This window comes from Sinohyriopsis cumingii, unplaced genomic scaffold (assembly GCF_028554795.1).
Source record: "Sinohyriopsis cumingii isolate HCF-2022 unplaced genomic scaffold, ASM2855479v2 utg000813l, whole genome shotgun sequence".
In the NCBI taxonomy this organism is placed as follows: domain Eukaryota; kingdom Metazoa; phylum Mollusca; class Bivalvia; order Unionida; family Unionidae; genus Sinohyriopsis; species Sinohyriopsis cumingii.
The window spans coordinates 812,728-828,986 of NW_028315934.1; the positions used below are offsets into that span (position 1 = coordinate 812,728).

At 33.8% G+C, this 16,259-nt stretch overlaps 1 protein-coding gene across 1 annotated transcript in view; it reads right to left on the reverse strand.

The window, feature by feature from the left end:
• Positions 1-15,694, reverse strand: part of LOC149773204 (myosin-IIIb-like) — a 108,878-nt gene extending 93,184 nt beyond the window's left edge. The window contains exons 1-7 of the mRNA XM_089946664.1: positions 15,608-15,694; positions 9,801-10,023; positions 7,921-7,986; positions 6,093-6,231; positions 3,185-3,288; positions 865-979; positions 120-267 (exon numbers count right to left, since the gene is read on the reverse strand). Coding sequence (XP_089802790.1) covers positions 120-267; positions 865-979; positions 3,185-3,288; positions 6,093-6,231; positions 7,921-7,986; positions 9,801-9,908 — 680 coding nt within the window. The 5' untranslated portion in view covers positions 9,909-10,023; positions 15,608-15,694. The remainder of the gene's footprint in view (positions 1-119; positions 268-864; positions 980-3,184; positions 3,289-6,092; positions 6,232-7,920; positions 7,987-9,800; positions 10,024-15,607) is intronic.
• Positions 15,695-16,259: the final 565 nt, after the last annotated feature.

Genomic DNA, 16,259 nt, shown 5'->3' on the forward strand with positions numbered 1-16,259 from the left:
TTACTCTGCTTTCACCAAGCATTTGCCTAGTAGTGACACTAGAGTCAAAGGACAGCCAATTTAATTTCAAAGTGAACTTGAGTTCTAAATAAAGACACCAACTAATAATATCATGGTACCTGTATTTATCAGGATGATCAAGGAAGAAGCGCTTTTTTTCTGGTTGAGACAGTCCTGCAAACATGCAGTAGAAGATGTGAAAATTCTTCTCACCCACACTGTGTCGGACTACACGACTCTTCTCAAGCATATGTTCTGTGACTTCACCTACATTAATATTGTAATCCTTTCATTATTCACATAAATTAAAGATCAAAGCATACATTTCATCTCCAATCTCACAATGAATAATTTAGTACACACAACATGTACTGACCATTTTCCACTCATGTATGGTAAGAAAACTACATCCATAGACAGGTGGTTTCACAGACATAGTTCAGTGAACTACACTCAACAGCACCCTCCATCAGCACCAGTGAAATATGGTCAATACACTTTTTGTGTACTACTGATGTTTAGATTATCCTCAAAAGTTAATACAGCAAAAGTGTAACATGAATATCCAGTTAGTACTAAATTACACTTTAAAAAACAGTGTACCAAATATCACAAATTCTGCAGTTGCAAACAAACCATAACTTGAGAGCCCCAATGAAAAACGATCATATGTGAAGAAAAAGAGTGATATGTGAAGAAAAATAGCAACTACATATAAAAAGAATCAATAAATAATTAAATACCAGCAAAACGTTTTTTTCAAACATAAAACAATGAGCAGCATACCATATATTAAATGTGCCATAAAATATTCCTATCATGAATCAGAATGATGATCTTGTCTGTAAATTCTAAACTTCTTACCTCCAGCAATTCTTCCGTTTGGAGAAAAGATAATCTGAATCAATTTGCCAAATCTGCTGGAGTTGTCATTCATCACTGTCTGGGCATTGCCAAAAGCCTCTAATAAAGGATTCACCTAGAAAGAAAAGTTTATGTTAAAGAGAATTTGATTATCGTCATTTTAAGGTACACAGCTGTAAGTTTCAAATGTGCTGATCCTGTATCAACCAGTATGATACGAGTGAAGTGTGGACATATCTAAATCATCTTATGAACTGCACTTTTGATAAAAGGTACAGCATGTATGAAATTATTTGAAATTATCTTCTAACAAGGTGTAATTCATAAAAACAAATTTCTTTGCTAACAGGAACACAGTCGGGTTAGCCAAAACTTGGGCTCGATAATCTTACTAATCAGCTAACACAAGGTGAGTGATTTGTGGAGGAATCACTAAAATCCCAACTTTCGCTAATCCAATGGAGCAGTGGAATATGTCTGTTGCTATCAAAGCAGTTAAATCAAAGCAGTTAACAAGACATTTTGTGTTGAATGGATCAAAAATAAAATGTGAAACATCCTTCCCTTTTATGGTTCTCTGGTCTGTTCATTGCATTAGCTGAATATCTACCAACATCCTGCACTTGATGAAATACAACAAATTCCACAGCATAAATGAACAGTGTTTATTCCAAAGCATAAAGTAAATTCAGGTGATTATTGTCAAAAAGTTATTGCAAGAAAAAAAGATATAATGTTTCCACCAAAGCATAAATTAAAATAACACAAATGGTGTCATATGCACTCTACATGCTTACATTCCTGAATCCACTGGTAAAAACATGCTTGTATCTGGCTAACTATCATTGTTTCCAAATATCTGCCAGTTTATGAAATAATTTGTTCACTAAGCACTGAAAATTGAACAGATATTAAAACCACAAATATGTACAAAATAAAACATCTGGTAATATAAAGTTATGACAACAAAGATGATGTTTCAGCTTACATTCAGTAACAAGAACCACGTCATTTGGTGACAAATGATATTTAACTTCTTTGTTCCAAATAAATATTGAAGCTGCCCACAAGTTTTGTTTTATATGTAATTTAGGGAATTTTTATTTTATTTTATATTCAATGACAAGGACCATATGTTCATGTGTGCTTAACATCGATAACATCTCTGTCGCAAAAAACATAGATTATTACGTAATTTAGGGATATATAATTTTATTAGTTATAAAAAAGATAACAGATTGTGTTTGTAATTTTGCTTGGATGGAATCTTTTGGAGTTTTCTATAAAAAAAACACAAGTCTTTCTGAATCCATTTGTTTGCTTCTTCTCTCCATGACATTTCAGAAAATACAGTGATATGTTAGATAACCAAATAATCACTTTAACAGCCCCAGCATAAATACCTGCAGTAACATCTGCAATAATAATGTCAATAAATGATGTTCCTACAAGAATACTTTCCTGGTCACATTAACACTAGGATAAGATCTTTATTCCCAAAACACTGTCATGGATAACAGTGATATTACAATTTTAAAATAGCAGAAAATTTATAAAACAAACTAGACTTAATTCTGAATCAAAAAATAAAACTTTAGTTGAAAGGTTTACCTCAAAAATTAATTTTCCCTGGATGATTCTGATATTAGGTTGAATATTATTAGTTACACTGTCTCTTTACCTATTGTACAGGATTTTACCACCTTCCTAGCTTTTATATTTCCTGGGACATCGGCCAAAGGCAATACCAAAAAGTTAAGAGAGTAGTAAAATCCATACACACTGTATGGACAATGTAATGAACTTGTTACCACCTAAGAGTTTGTTTTTCCTTCCCCAGTTTACCCAGTAAATAACAACAAAATTACATGGATTAAATAGGACAGTAAAAGTTAAGAAAGAATACAATATTTAGTCACCAGCAATATCTACAATTATCAACAGTCAGTATATTTATCAATTAAAATATACAGCTTTGTTGAAAAGTGAAAACTTATCGAATTGATTTAATTTTGCATCCAATAAACATCAAGCAATTTATTCTCATATGAAAAGATTTGACAGTTTCTTATATGAGATATATTTCCCCCAGTATATCTATCATTAAAGTCACAGAACAACTGACCAATGTCATTTTGTATGCATTTATCATCAGTTTTGAATTTTGCATTTTTTGCATTTTGTAATCTCAGTTTGTATTCACTATTTCAGTTACATTCATTCTGATATTCTTTTCATTCATTCTTCTCTCAATATTCATTCTATTTTTATTTCAAAGATAAAATTATCCATTTCAGGTATGATCATCAAGATGTCTTACCTCCAACAGTTTTTCCTCTAAGTCTGAATGTTCGGTGTGTCCTGCATGTATCTGTGACATACGTACTAGCTGTGCTACAAGCATCTTTGTAATTTCTGTCTTTCCTGAAAAATAACAGAATACATAATGAAATCAAATTGCTTAAATTAAAATAGTGAAACTTTACATATATTCATGATGTAAAGCTAAAACAAGAAAATAATTGGTTTCAATCCATGTAATCCTTCAAATTTTACTGAGCAGAAATTAATTCAAGGCTGATTTGACTTATGGGACATGGGCAATTTCAAGTCTGATTTTACATAAGTGACATGGGCGAATTCAAGACTGATTTTGCTTAAGGGACATAGGCAAATTCAATACAGATATTACATAAAGGACATGGGCAATTTCAAGTCAGATTCTACATAAGGGACAAAGGCAATTTCAAGGCTCATTTTACATGAGGAACATGGGCAATGTCAAGGCTCATTTTACATGAGGGACATGTTCAATTTTAAGACTGATTTTACTTAAGGAACGTGGGCGATTTCAAGACAAATTTTGAAGTCAGGGACATGGGTAATTTCAAGACAAATTTTAAAGTCAGGAACATGGGTAATTTTAAGACTAATTTTAAAGTCAGGGACATGGGCAATTTTAAGACTAATTTTAAAGTCAGGGACATGGGCAATTTTAAGACTAATTTTAAAGTCAGGGACATGGGCAATTTTAAGACTAATTTTAAAGTCAGGGACATGGGCAATTTTAAGACTAATTTTAAAGTCAGGGACAAGGGCAATTTTAAGTCTAATTTTAATAAGGGACATGGGCAATTTTAAGACTAATTTTAATAAGGGACATGGGCAATTTTAAGACTAATTTTAATTAGGGACATGGGCGATTTGAAGACTGATTTTATGTAAGGGACATGGGCAATTTCAAGACTGATTTTAATAAGGGACATGGGCAATTTTAAGACTAATTTTAATGAGGGACATGGACGATTTCAAGACTGATTTTAATAAGGGACATGGGCAATTTTAAGACTAATTTTAATAAGGGACATGGGCAATTTTAAGACTAATTTTAAAGTCAGGGACATGGGCAATTTTAAGACTAATTTTAAAGTCAGGGACATGGCCAATTTTATGACTAATTTTAAAGTCAGGGACATGGGTCATTTTAAGACTAATTTTAAAGTCAGGAACATGGGTAATTTTAAGACTAATTTTAAAGTCAGGGACATGGGCAATTTTAAGACTAATTTTAAAGTCAGGGATATGGGCAATTTTAAGACTAATTTTAAAGTCAGGGACATGGGCAATTTTAAGACTAATTTTAATAAGGGACATGGGCAATTTTAAGTCTAATTTTAATAAGGGACATGGGCAATTTTAAGATTAATTTTAATAAGGGACATGGGCGATTTCAAGACTGATTTTATGAAAGGGACATGGGCAATTTCAAGACTGATTTTAATAAGGGACATGGGCAATTTTAAGACTAATTTTAATAAGGGACATGGGCGATTTCATGACTAATTTTAAAGTCAGGGACATGGGCAATTTTAAGACTAATTTTAATAAGGGACATGGGCAATTTTAAGACTAATTTTATTAAGGGACATGGGCGATTTCAAGACTGATTTTACATAAGGGACATGGGCAATTTCAAGACTAATTTAAAGTGAGAGGCACAAGTAATGCTATATGCCCTCTAGATATGACATTAACATATACCCCTGCACATGTATGACATGATCATTACTGATATATGACATCACCATCAATATATGCCCTCTCCATAGACATGACATGATCATTACTGATATATGACATCACCATCAATATATGCCCTCTCCATAGACATGACATGATCATTACTGATATATGACATCACCATCAATATATGCCCTCTCCATAGACATGACATGATCATTACTGATATATGACATCACCATCAATATATGCCCTCTCCATAGACATGACATGGTCATTACTGTATGCCACTTTCATAAGTATGGCACCGGCATTTCTATACGCTTCATCCATAGATATGACATAGGCATCACTGTATGCCCCTTTGATAGATATGACATGAAAAATCACTATATATTACTTCCAAGTACATAACATGGGCATCATGATATGCCTCATCTATAGATATGACATAGACAACACTATGCCCCCCCTCCATAGGAATGACACAGGTATCACTATACACCCCTCCATAAATATGATATGGTAATCATAAAAAAAAGAGACCAAATCCATTTTCTGGTTCTTTCAAGCAACAACAGAATGAAGAAAGGCACATTTTGAATTAAATAATATAGTCATGCAATTTGCCCATGAAACAGTATTGAGTGAAGAATTTCAAACCTTGGCATGCAAAGAGCGATACAGTAATAACATGAGATCATTAACCAAAATTTCTTGCTGACATAAATATGGGATTATTCAGCTATTAAGTTCAGTATAGCTTGATTACACAGACCACTGGGAGTTTAAAAATATTTCTTTGAAGGGGCATATTATTAAAAATAGGAAGAAGTTATTTAATCAGTAAACTTCTATGACTAAAAAGAAACTTAATTCTCCATAACCACATGCTCTCTTGCTGCCAAAGGTAAAAGGAGTTATCGATTTAATGCCAGTAGCTTAAAGATATAAATCCTGCAGTAAACATCCATACCTTACCCCATTTACTGTGCACTATTTCTTACCCAAATCCTATAAAAGTAGCAGTCAGTAATGCCCTTCACAATAAAAGTCCCATTATCATGAAAGATTTATCAATCAAGCCAAATCTGTCTACCTGCACATTCTGGGGTCATTATAAGGACTTACTTATATAGTTCTGTAAATTACCTGATCACAACAATTAAAAAGAATGAAAGGTAAATAATCAAAATTGATTGAGTTACCTGCCCCTGATTCTCCACTGACCAGAAAGCACTGGTTGACATGTGAACGCTGAAGGGTGAGGTAGGCTCTTGTGCTAAGTGCATAGATGTGAGGCCTCAACTGTTTCACTGCATCCATGTCTACAAACCTGCTGCCAATCTATAAATACAACAAAAAACCGGACTGGAATGACCACTATTTTGGAAGACCACCTGTCACTAAAGACCAGATTCTTTGCATGGACTCAAGGTTGCTTTATGTATTAACCTTATTTATAAGACCATTTGTCTTGAGACCAAATTTTCTTGAAAGAAGGAGGTCTCAAGACAGGCCTCACTGTACAAATAAATGTTCAAGTCTGTATATAAAGGGCATTCTATGAAAGTAAACCTTTTCCTTTATGAACGGATACAGATCTGGACTTTCAAGCTCAAGATTTACACCTCATAAAGAGAGGTGATATTTTTTGCATGCTTACATATGTAGAATATAGCATAGTGATTCAGCTAAACAGAAATGGTGGATCATTACCTCCCCGTGATATCCACCTTCTGCCACACATGCCATTTTACTCCTCATGTGCCCAACAAAAGCCCTCCCCAATGTCTCTCCAGATCTCTCGACTAGACAGCCTTAAACCTGTAATGTTTACTATTTATTCCACTTCTTCTTCTTCTATTTGATATAGGATAAAATTATAAATATGCTTTAGCCTGTTCCTACTTCCAATAAGATTAGATTAATGCATTTGAGCACAAACTTATCACCCCAATATATGTATGTTATCACTTTGTTAAGCCTTTTACTGACACATGATCCAAGCTTACACTCCACTGCTTTATTATGTCTGTTATCATTTTGTTAAGCCTTTCACTGACACGTGATCTGAGTACAGACTGCATCATCTCAAAACCTCCCATGCATAATGCAACAGGTGTAATTGATTATTGATGCAATAGGTGTGATTATTGATGCAACAGGTGCGATTGATTATTGATGCAATATGGATGACTGATTATTGATGTAATAGGTGTGTATGATTATAAACGTAAAGGATGAATAAATGTATAAGGTGTTTTAAATGCCTCTTGCAAGTAAAACATTTGAAAAGCAAAGTCAAGAGACTAATATAGCATTTGACTTTTAAAAAGTGATAAATTGTTGTGTGAAGGATACGTTTTAACAAAGGAAGTTTTATTTACCACATGCCCAATTGCTCTACTGACAGTCCCCTTTTTACAGCATCAAAACCTCTCTAGTTGTCAAAAACCTGCTGAATTCCCTTGTATCACACATTAATGAATGCCTTCATATCAGACATCCCATTAATGAATGCCTTCATATCGGACATCTCATTAATGAATGCCCTCATATCGGACATCTTATTAATGAATGCCTTCATATTGTACATCTCATTAATGAATGCCTTCATATCGGATATCTCATTAATGAATGCCCTCATATCGGACATCTTATTAATGAATGCCTTCATATCAGTCATCTTATTAACGAATGCCCTCATATCGGGCATCTCATTATGAATGCCCTCATATTGGGCATCTCATTAATGAATGCTTTCATATCGGACTTCTCATTAATGACCTTTCATTTAAAAATCACTTAAGGGACAACCAAAGAAGAAAGACAACAAAAAAAAACTATTGTTTCAAAATAAATTAAAGCTTAGAAGTTTACAGTAAAAACTAAGCATGTAAACAAGCACTGAGGAGGTACTAACTACTTGAATTACCTTTTAGTTGTCATGAAAAAATGGGATATACTGCATGGTGGAACAGATGCTAGGTTATTTATCTTCCAATTTATATGTTAAAAAAAGCATACTGTTACCTCATCCCCATATATATTCAATGTCTTGTAGGGATTGATCGAAACTAGTATATCTCCAATGTATGTCTGAAACAAAAGAATGTATTCATTTTAAAATTTAATTCAGCAATTCTTTTTTTGATTATACTGAAATAAAATTTGAAAATGGCATACTGATGTGTTATTTATAACATTCATGGCAGAAAAACATTTTACTGATAACGTTAATGGTAAACAGCTGCACCAGTGATAAAATTAATGGCATACAGCTACCTTATTGATAAACTTAATGGCAAAAAGCTACTTTATAAATAACCGTAATGGCACACAACCACTTTATTGATATATTTAATGCCATAAAAACACTTTATTGATTATGTTGATGGCATACAGCCTCTTCTGATAAATTTAATGCCATAAAGACACTTTAGTGATAATTTTAAAGGCATACAGCAACTTCAGTGATAAATTTAATGGCATAAAGCAATTGTATTGATTCTTTTTATAGCATAAAACACTATTTTTTAATGGCATACAGCAACTTTATTGATAACATTAATGGCATAGAGCCACTTTATTTATACTTGTAATGGCATACAGCAACTTTATTGATACTTGTAATGGCATAGAGCCACTTTATTTATACCTGTAATGGCATACAGCAACTTTATTGATAACATTAATGGCATAGAGCCACTTTATTTATACTTGTAATGGCATAGAGCCACTTTATTTATACTTGTAATGGCATACAGCAACTTTATTTATACTTGTAATGGCATACAGCCTACCTCTTCTGACAAATTTGATGGCAAAAAGATACTTTATTCATAATTTTAATGGCATAAAGACACTTTATTGATACTTTTAATGGGATAGACACTTTCTAGATAACTTTAATGGCATCAAATATCTTCTGATAAATTTAATGGCATAAACATACTTTACTGATAACTTCAATGGCATACAGCAACTTTATTGATAACTTTAATGGCATCAGCAGTCCAGGTTGTAAATTCAAAGACAGGCTTTATCAGCACTCTAGATTTTAAATTGAAAACTGGCAAGTGAAAAATATCAACCTGATGCCCTGTAGCAACCTTGATAATTAAAACTATTCACCATGTTTGGAGTTATAATATGCTTGACAAATTTAATTCATTCTATAATACATTATCAATTATTAGACTGACAATTCCTTTATGAAGTTGCTATCTTTATATGCATTTGTGACAAGTCTGACTTACCATATATAAGTGGCCAGTACAATACATGACCTGTACAACAAACCTCTGCTAATTTCACATAGGTTCTAGAGAAATGAAACTGAATGAAGGCAGAATTGAATGACTATTTATAATAACTATCATCAAAAGAAGATAAAACTTTAAAACCAGTGAACTTCCGGCCTGGCAGTTTGCAGCAAAATGGTTTAGAGAATTCCTGGTTATGATCTTCTACTTTTTATTTATTCTTATTTTGCTTTAAGGCAAGAGCAAATTTATATATAAATAGATATAGATAGATAGATTGAGATACTTTGCAGGCTGAGTCACAGATTGACATAAATGTTGATATTTAGTTAGCAACTTTGTGAGGAATGATCACAATCAGGCTTCAAACACATTATAAATATTTCTGAATCCCAAAAATCTTATGTTCTTTTTATGAAAGACAACATGAGCAATGCTAGTCTCCTCTAATATCTAATTATTAAAGTTAACTTAGACACAAGCAAAGGAAATATCACAACATGTAGACTTTGCATGAAACCAAAGAGTAAATGTACCAAATGTTCATCATAATACCTGACCATTACCATGTTTAGAAAGAAAACAGAATCTATAGAGTTTAAATTCCTTTACAAAATAAGAGCCAATTAATTCTAACTGATTACTCACATATATGATGTCCTGGCTGTATCGTATATGAAGCTCTTCCAGAATAATCTCATCTGTCAGTTCATTCAGAGCTGCCAGGTCATGAGTTGTTCCCCTTGGCGTACCCATGATGCTTTACGGGAATTGGATTTTACACTATTAGACTGTGGATGATAGCAATTTTGAACCTGGAGTGATTACCAGCACTTTTACATTCCATCTATCCTTGCTTGCTGCATAAAACCTGTGCAATAATAACAGTAATAATAATGTTGACTTAGAATGCTACCTAAAAATAGTAATAATAACGTCGACTTAGAACACTACCTAATAATAGCAATAATAACGTCAACTTAGAACACTACCTAATAATAGTAATGATAAGGTCGACTTAGAACACTACCTAAAATAGCAATGATAAGGTCGACTTAGAACACTACCTAATAATAGCAATGATAAGGTCGACTTAGAACACTACCTAATAATAGCAATGATAAGGTCGACTTAGAACACTACCTAATAATAGCAATGATAAGGTCGACTTAGAACACTACCTAATAATAGCAATGATAAGGTCGACTTAGAACACTACCTAAAAATAGCAATGATAATGTCGACTTAGAACACTACCTAATAATAGCAATGATAATGTCGACTTAGAACACTACCTAATAATAGCAATCATAATGTCGACTTAGAACAGTACCTAATAATAATTGTAATAGTAATGTCGACTAAGAACACTACCTAATCTTTAGAAGCACTAAGCTCTTTACAATAGTAGAGAACACAAAAGCATTCACAATGACAAGATTACAAAACAAACAACATGAACTTTCAAACGTAAACATGCTGACATTAATTAAGAAAGTATACATTATTAAGTCTTGAAGTCTGTTCTTAAAGTCAAAACAGGGGAGCTTGAAGACCACTCTTAAATTAAATCACAGCCTCTTTGATTTGTAAGATCTACTGGCAATTCATATCACATAGCTGGACACTGGTATTCAAAAAAACATTGTCAGTATGACTTCACTTTAACAGTGGTACAATGAGAATATGACTGTTGGAAGACAAGCATAATTTTTAAGAGTGGTATGCATATGGGTGAGGTCAGATAGGTATAATGGACTGGAGCCAGTCTACAAAATATAGTACAGTGAAAACATTTTGTATTTGGTCTATTAATTGTGTCAAATGCCACAGACAAGTCATTGATGAGGGCTGTAATCTTTCCACTATCCAAAGGACAGTCTCAATACTATAGCTAGGGCAATATGCAGACTGTACATTGGTAAAAAAGTCTGTTTGAATTCAGATGGGCTACGAGTTGGGATAGAACATTTTATAAGATTTTTTTATATGAATGAGAGGTGGGTAACAGGGTGGTAGTTCTTTAAATCGTAAGAATCAAGTGTCGATTTCTTCAACAGAGGCTTCAGAATGGCGGTTTTGAAAAGTGATGGAAATTCTCCAGATGAGAGAGAAGTATTGATAACATTGGTTACTGACGGCCATATTAAATCAAAGCTCTCAAGCAAGAGTGATGTTGTAACTGGATCAAGTTCAAGTGACCTTGGAGCACTCTTCGTCACAATTCCATGCACCAAATCAATATACACAGGTTCAAGCTCTGGCAAAGGTTGTTGGGCATAATCTGTATCGCAACGTACAGTATAATCTCTATCACAACTGTACTGTATAATCTGTATCACAACTGTACGGTGATAATGACTCAACTGGATTTGTGTTGTCAAACTTATCTCTAATACATTGCACTTTTTCAAGGAAAAAATCTGCAAAAAGATCTGGAAGGCCTTCCAGAGAGGGAGAAAAGATGATTGGAAGTGGTGTAAATGTATTCCTTGACATCAGTTTGTTCATAATATCAAAGGTCTCTTTGCAGCTGGAACCTTCTGTGATCATAGTACTGTAGTAGTCAGATTTTGCTGTATGTTTGTGGCATTCTTCTTTGTGGCTTCATGAATAGTGAGGCTGGTGGAAAGTCCCATCCTCCAAGCATTCTCATGTAGCAGTGCAAAGCTGGTCCTAGCCAACACTATGTACTACAAAGCATATCTTATATAGTCCTCACTAGATGGTCTTGATGCATTAGTTGTAGTCTGAGGTAACACTGCCTTCCACACGTGTCAGCAACAACGGATGGATACACAGGTGTTCTGTTCTGACAGGGATTAATGCTAAAAAAGTGAGTGTTCTGAAGAATTTAATGCTATAGGTTAAAAGGAGTGGGATTTTACTTAATAGCAGCATACAAAAGTCAGTCAAAATAAATTTATTCATTATAAACAAGTGGCCAGCAGTGCACAAGTTTTGACTGGAAAATTTCATTCTAAATAGTACCTCACACAATTGGTCAACACTACCAGAAATGTCAGAAAAAAACTGAGATCTACTTGTTGGTCGAGGCAGGTTGGCTAGCTGACTGTCTAAGGTTGAAAATGTAAATAAAATCTAGTCACATATATTTATATGATCAGGCTAAGACATTTTGGTGAATTTAGTGAAAAGTGTGTGGGAGTGAGCATGTTGTGCCAAAGAATGAGTTTAATCTTGAAAACTTTTATTCTGCAGCAAGTTTGGTATATAATAAAATGAAAAGTTTCTTTTCCTAACTTAATACCAGATATATTTCATCTTGTGGTACCAAAAACTACATAGTTTAACAAATGGCTCTGCCACTCATTTAAATATATTTTTGGTACCACACAATGAAATATATCCTGTATTAACATATAAAAAGAGAAAGCATCCTTAAAGTATGGAAACATTTTACTCATTTCAATTCTATCATTATTCTGCATTTTTGCAACATTAGCAATATCATTACCTTTATGATTTTTAAAGCATAAATTTTACCCGTTGCTATTTAGCCTGGATTTTGCTGATGTGCTGTTAGACTATAATATACATACATGCCTATATATATATATATATATATATATATATATATATATATATATATATATATATATATTTAAAAACTGCCATTGTAAAGCCTCTGCTGAAGAAACCAACACTAGACCATAATGATTTAAAGAACTACTGCCCAGTTTCTAATCTCCCATTCATATCAAAAATCTTAGAAAAGCTTGTTCTATCCCAGCTTGTATCTCATCTAAATTCAAACAGTCTTTTAAGCAATGTACAATCTGCGTATCGCCCTTGCCACAGTACTGAAACTACTCTTCCAAAAGTAGTTAATGACATTCTCTCTGCATTGGATAGCAGAAAGATTACAGTCCTCACCCTCCTTGATTTGTCTGCAGCATTTGACACAACAGACCATGATATATTACTTCACCGTCTCCAGCATGTATTTGGCATTCATGATAGAGCCTTACTGTGGTTCAAGTCCTACTTGGTCAACAGGACACAAATTGTATCTGCAAATGGAATACACTCCAGCCCAGTTGATCTATGTTGTGGTGTTTCACAGGGGTCTGTTCTTGGTTCTGTTCTCTTCATTATGTACACTCAGTCACTCTCAAGTGTCATAGATCATCATCCAGTGTCTCACCAATTGTAAGCTGTTGACATCCAAATATACAAATCTAGCCACCCAAATGAAGTTGATGCTACCATCCAAGGTTTAGAGAGGTGCATTTCTGATGTGAAATCATAGATGACATGTAACAAGCTGCAGATGAATGATGATAAAACTGAGATCATTCTGATCACAACATAAAGACTTTCTCATTCACATCCTTTACCTCAAACAATAAATATCGGCAACGCCAACATTGAATTCACACAATCGGTATGAAACCTAAACGTTACTCTGGACAGTGCTCTCACATTACACCAACATGTCATGAACATATGCAAGGCTGCATATCTTGAGCTGAGACGCATCAGCTCAATTCGCAAATATCTTTCAGTTGATGCCACTAAAACACTTATGTGTTCATTAGTACTTTCAAGACTGGACTATTATAACTCAATTCTGTTTGGTTCATCTCAATATCTACTCCAGAAACTTTAAAAAGTTCAAGACACAGCTGCTCGGATCATACTTAGAGTACCACGATCAGAGCACACCTTCCCACTGCTCTGTACCCTACACTAGCTATCCATTCAATCCAGAATCAAAACACAAAATTTGTTCTCTGTGCTACGTTTCACTGTCAGACTCTAATCCAACATACCTATCCGATCTCACCCATGTGTACATACCAGCAAGAAACTTAAGCTCCTCTTCTGACAATCATATACTCATTATTCCCACTATGAATACAAAGTCATATGAACAGCATTCTTTTGCATACCAGGGCCCAGCAACGTGGAATGAATAGTCCACTGAACTTAGACACAAAGACACAGTGATCACATTCAAGAGGGCTCTCAAAACTCACCTATTTCGACTGCAGGAACAAACTTAAAGACCTAATAATGTTTCCTACCTGAAATATTCTCTGCATGTTTTTTATTTTTTTATGTTTTTCTAATTTCATGGTGTTTGTTTTTGTAATAATATTATTATATGTTGTTTATCTTATAGGTATTGTCTAATGTTGTAAAGTGCTTAAAGCTTCTAAAGATTAGACGCTATACAAAGTCCTCATTATTATATATATATATATATATATATATATATATATATATATATATATACCTACTTACCTAACAGCCTACTTACTCAATGATCTCTCTCTTGTTTACTTCTACTTTTATAGAAGTAAGGCCTTCTTTTTGTTGGAAAACAACCAATGGTAAAAAAATATAATAAATTGCCCCATCATAAATCAATTTAAAACTGGCAGCAAATGACCCAATCCATCAAAGTGTACCTGGACAACCAGCTGATGCTGGTGATGTTTTAAAACATGTAAGGATGCAAAGTCAACCAAATAATACTGGTATGGGTTGGACCAAACAAAAACTATGTTTCCAGTCTGCGAAGAGTCCCTGATTCTCACTTCTGACACTAGCACCTACCCCGCCCCCCCCCCCCCCCGCCGGATTAAATTAAAAAATTAAAAAATGTATTTTTTAAAAAAACAAGGAAATCTACAAAACAATCACATTAAATATATATGATGTTTAAACAAAAATGAACTGCTTACTCTAAGTTTAAAACCAGTCAACAGGAAACACACCTCTTTGTTTGGTTTTGTTGAAGATAAAATAAAAATTAAAATTGAAATCATTGCACTAATGTTCACATAATATGAAGGAAATTAATAACTAAGTTTGAAATAATTTAGCAATTATTTCTTCCTAAACAATGTTTTATAAGCAACCAGAAGAATCTGCTACGGACTAGACAGTCTAGGTGCTGGCAACCAAGTTTTGGTTTTTTTATTTAAATTGTCCACCCTGTATAAAAGATTGTAATTATCTATCAATATATGCATATCTATAATATGCTCACCCAACAATAAATCACTCTGATCTGAATTAAACAGTGTATCTTAGGGACAGTTTATATGCCCAACTTCACTTGCATATCTTAAGCGGGCACCTGTCCAAAAACTCCACTATCTTTAAATGGCAGTTTGCAAATGAATATTCTACATCATAATCTAAAGGACAGAATTGAAAATTCCTTTGCTTCTAACTTCATAAGGGACAAAAACTTGTTACTTCTGTATCATACGATGTCCTCAATGACCTCAACAGTAGCACCCTAATTTTAGTCTCTATACGTCGATCACTTCCTGATTTCAGTAGCTACGTTATCAAACTTGGGAGACAATAAGTCTCGGTCACGATTGTTTGAAAAATATTACACCGAATCATATTATTATTATTTAGTATTAGTAACTTATTTTGAGTTGCGAACATGTTACCTGTGAATTGCGTACCTTTCAATTTTGTTCATCTACACTTCTGATGTCGATTTTTTCTGGTTACGGAATGTACACGAGTTGTCAATAATGACTCGTCAAAACACGCAGACGCTTGTGTCAAACGGAAGCTTTCGTGACCTACACACGTATTGTGATCATAATGGTTTCCAAATTGTGATTTCACGATCAGATCAACTTACCCAAACAATGTATGCACCCAAACAATGTATGCGTGATGTATTTACGTGACTGACAATGTTTCACCTCAGCTCACATTACCTTCGATTTACACGGAGCTCATGTAACGTCTCTACCACTATTTATCCTAAGCTACGAATCGACAAATGTTTCATTAGGTCAAATTTCAACTCCGAAGTTGTATTGTTGTGGGCACTATATTTTCCCGGCAAACTTTAATTTTCCTATTAATTTTGGACACGCGCAGTCTAGCGGTTGTTTTCATCTGTAAAGCTGTAGCCAGTAAGGCAGCAAATATCTTACAGCACAATAGACTCTAAACTGTCAACAATTTTTATAAGTTTACAATGAAACTGACTGATCATCACTTTTTTTGTAAAGTGCACGCAGTTACGTTGATCATCATATAATAAATTCCACTCGAACTTGCTATACTCTCATTGGCTTTGATTACGATCATATATTCAGT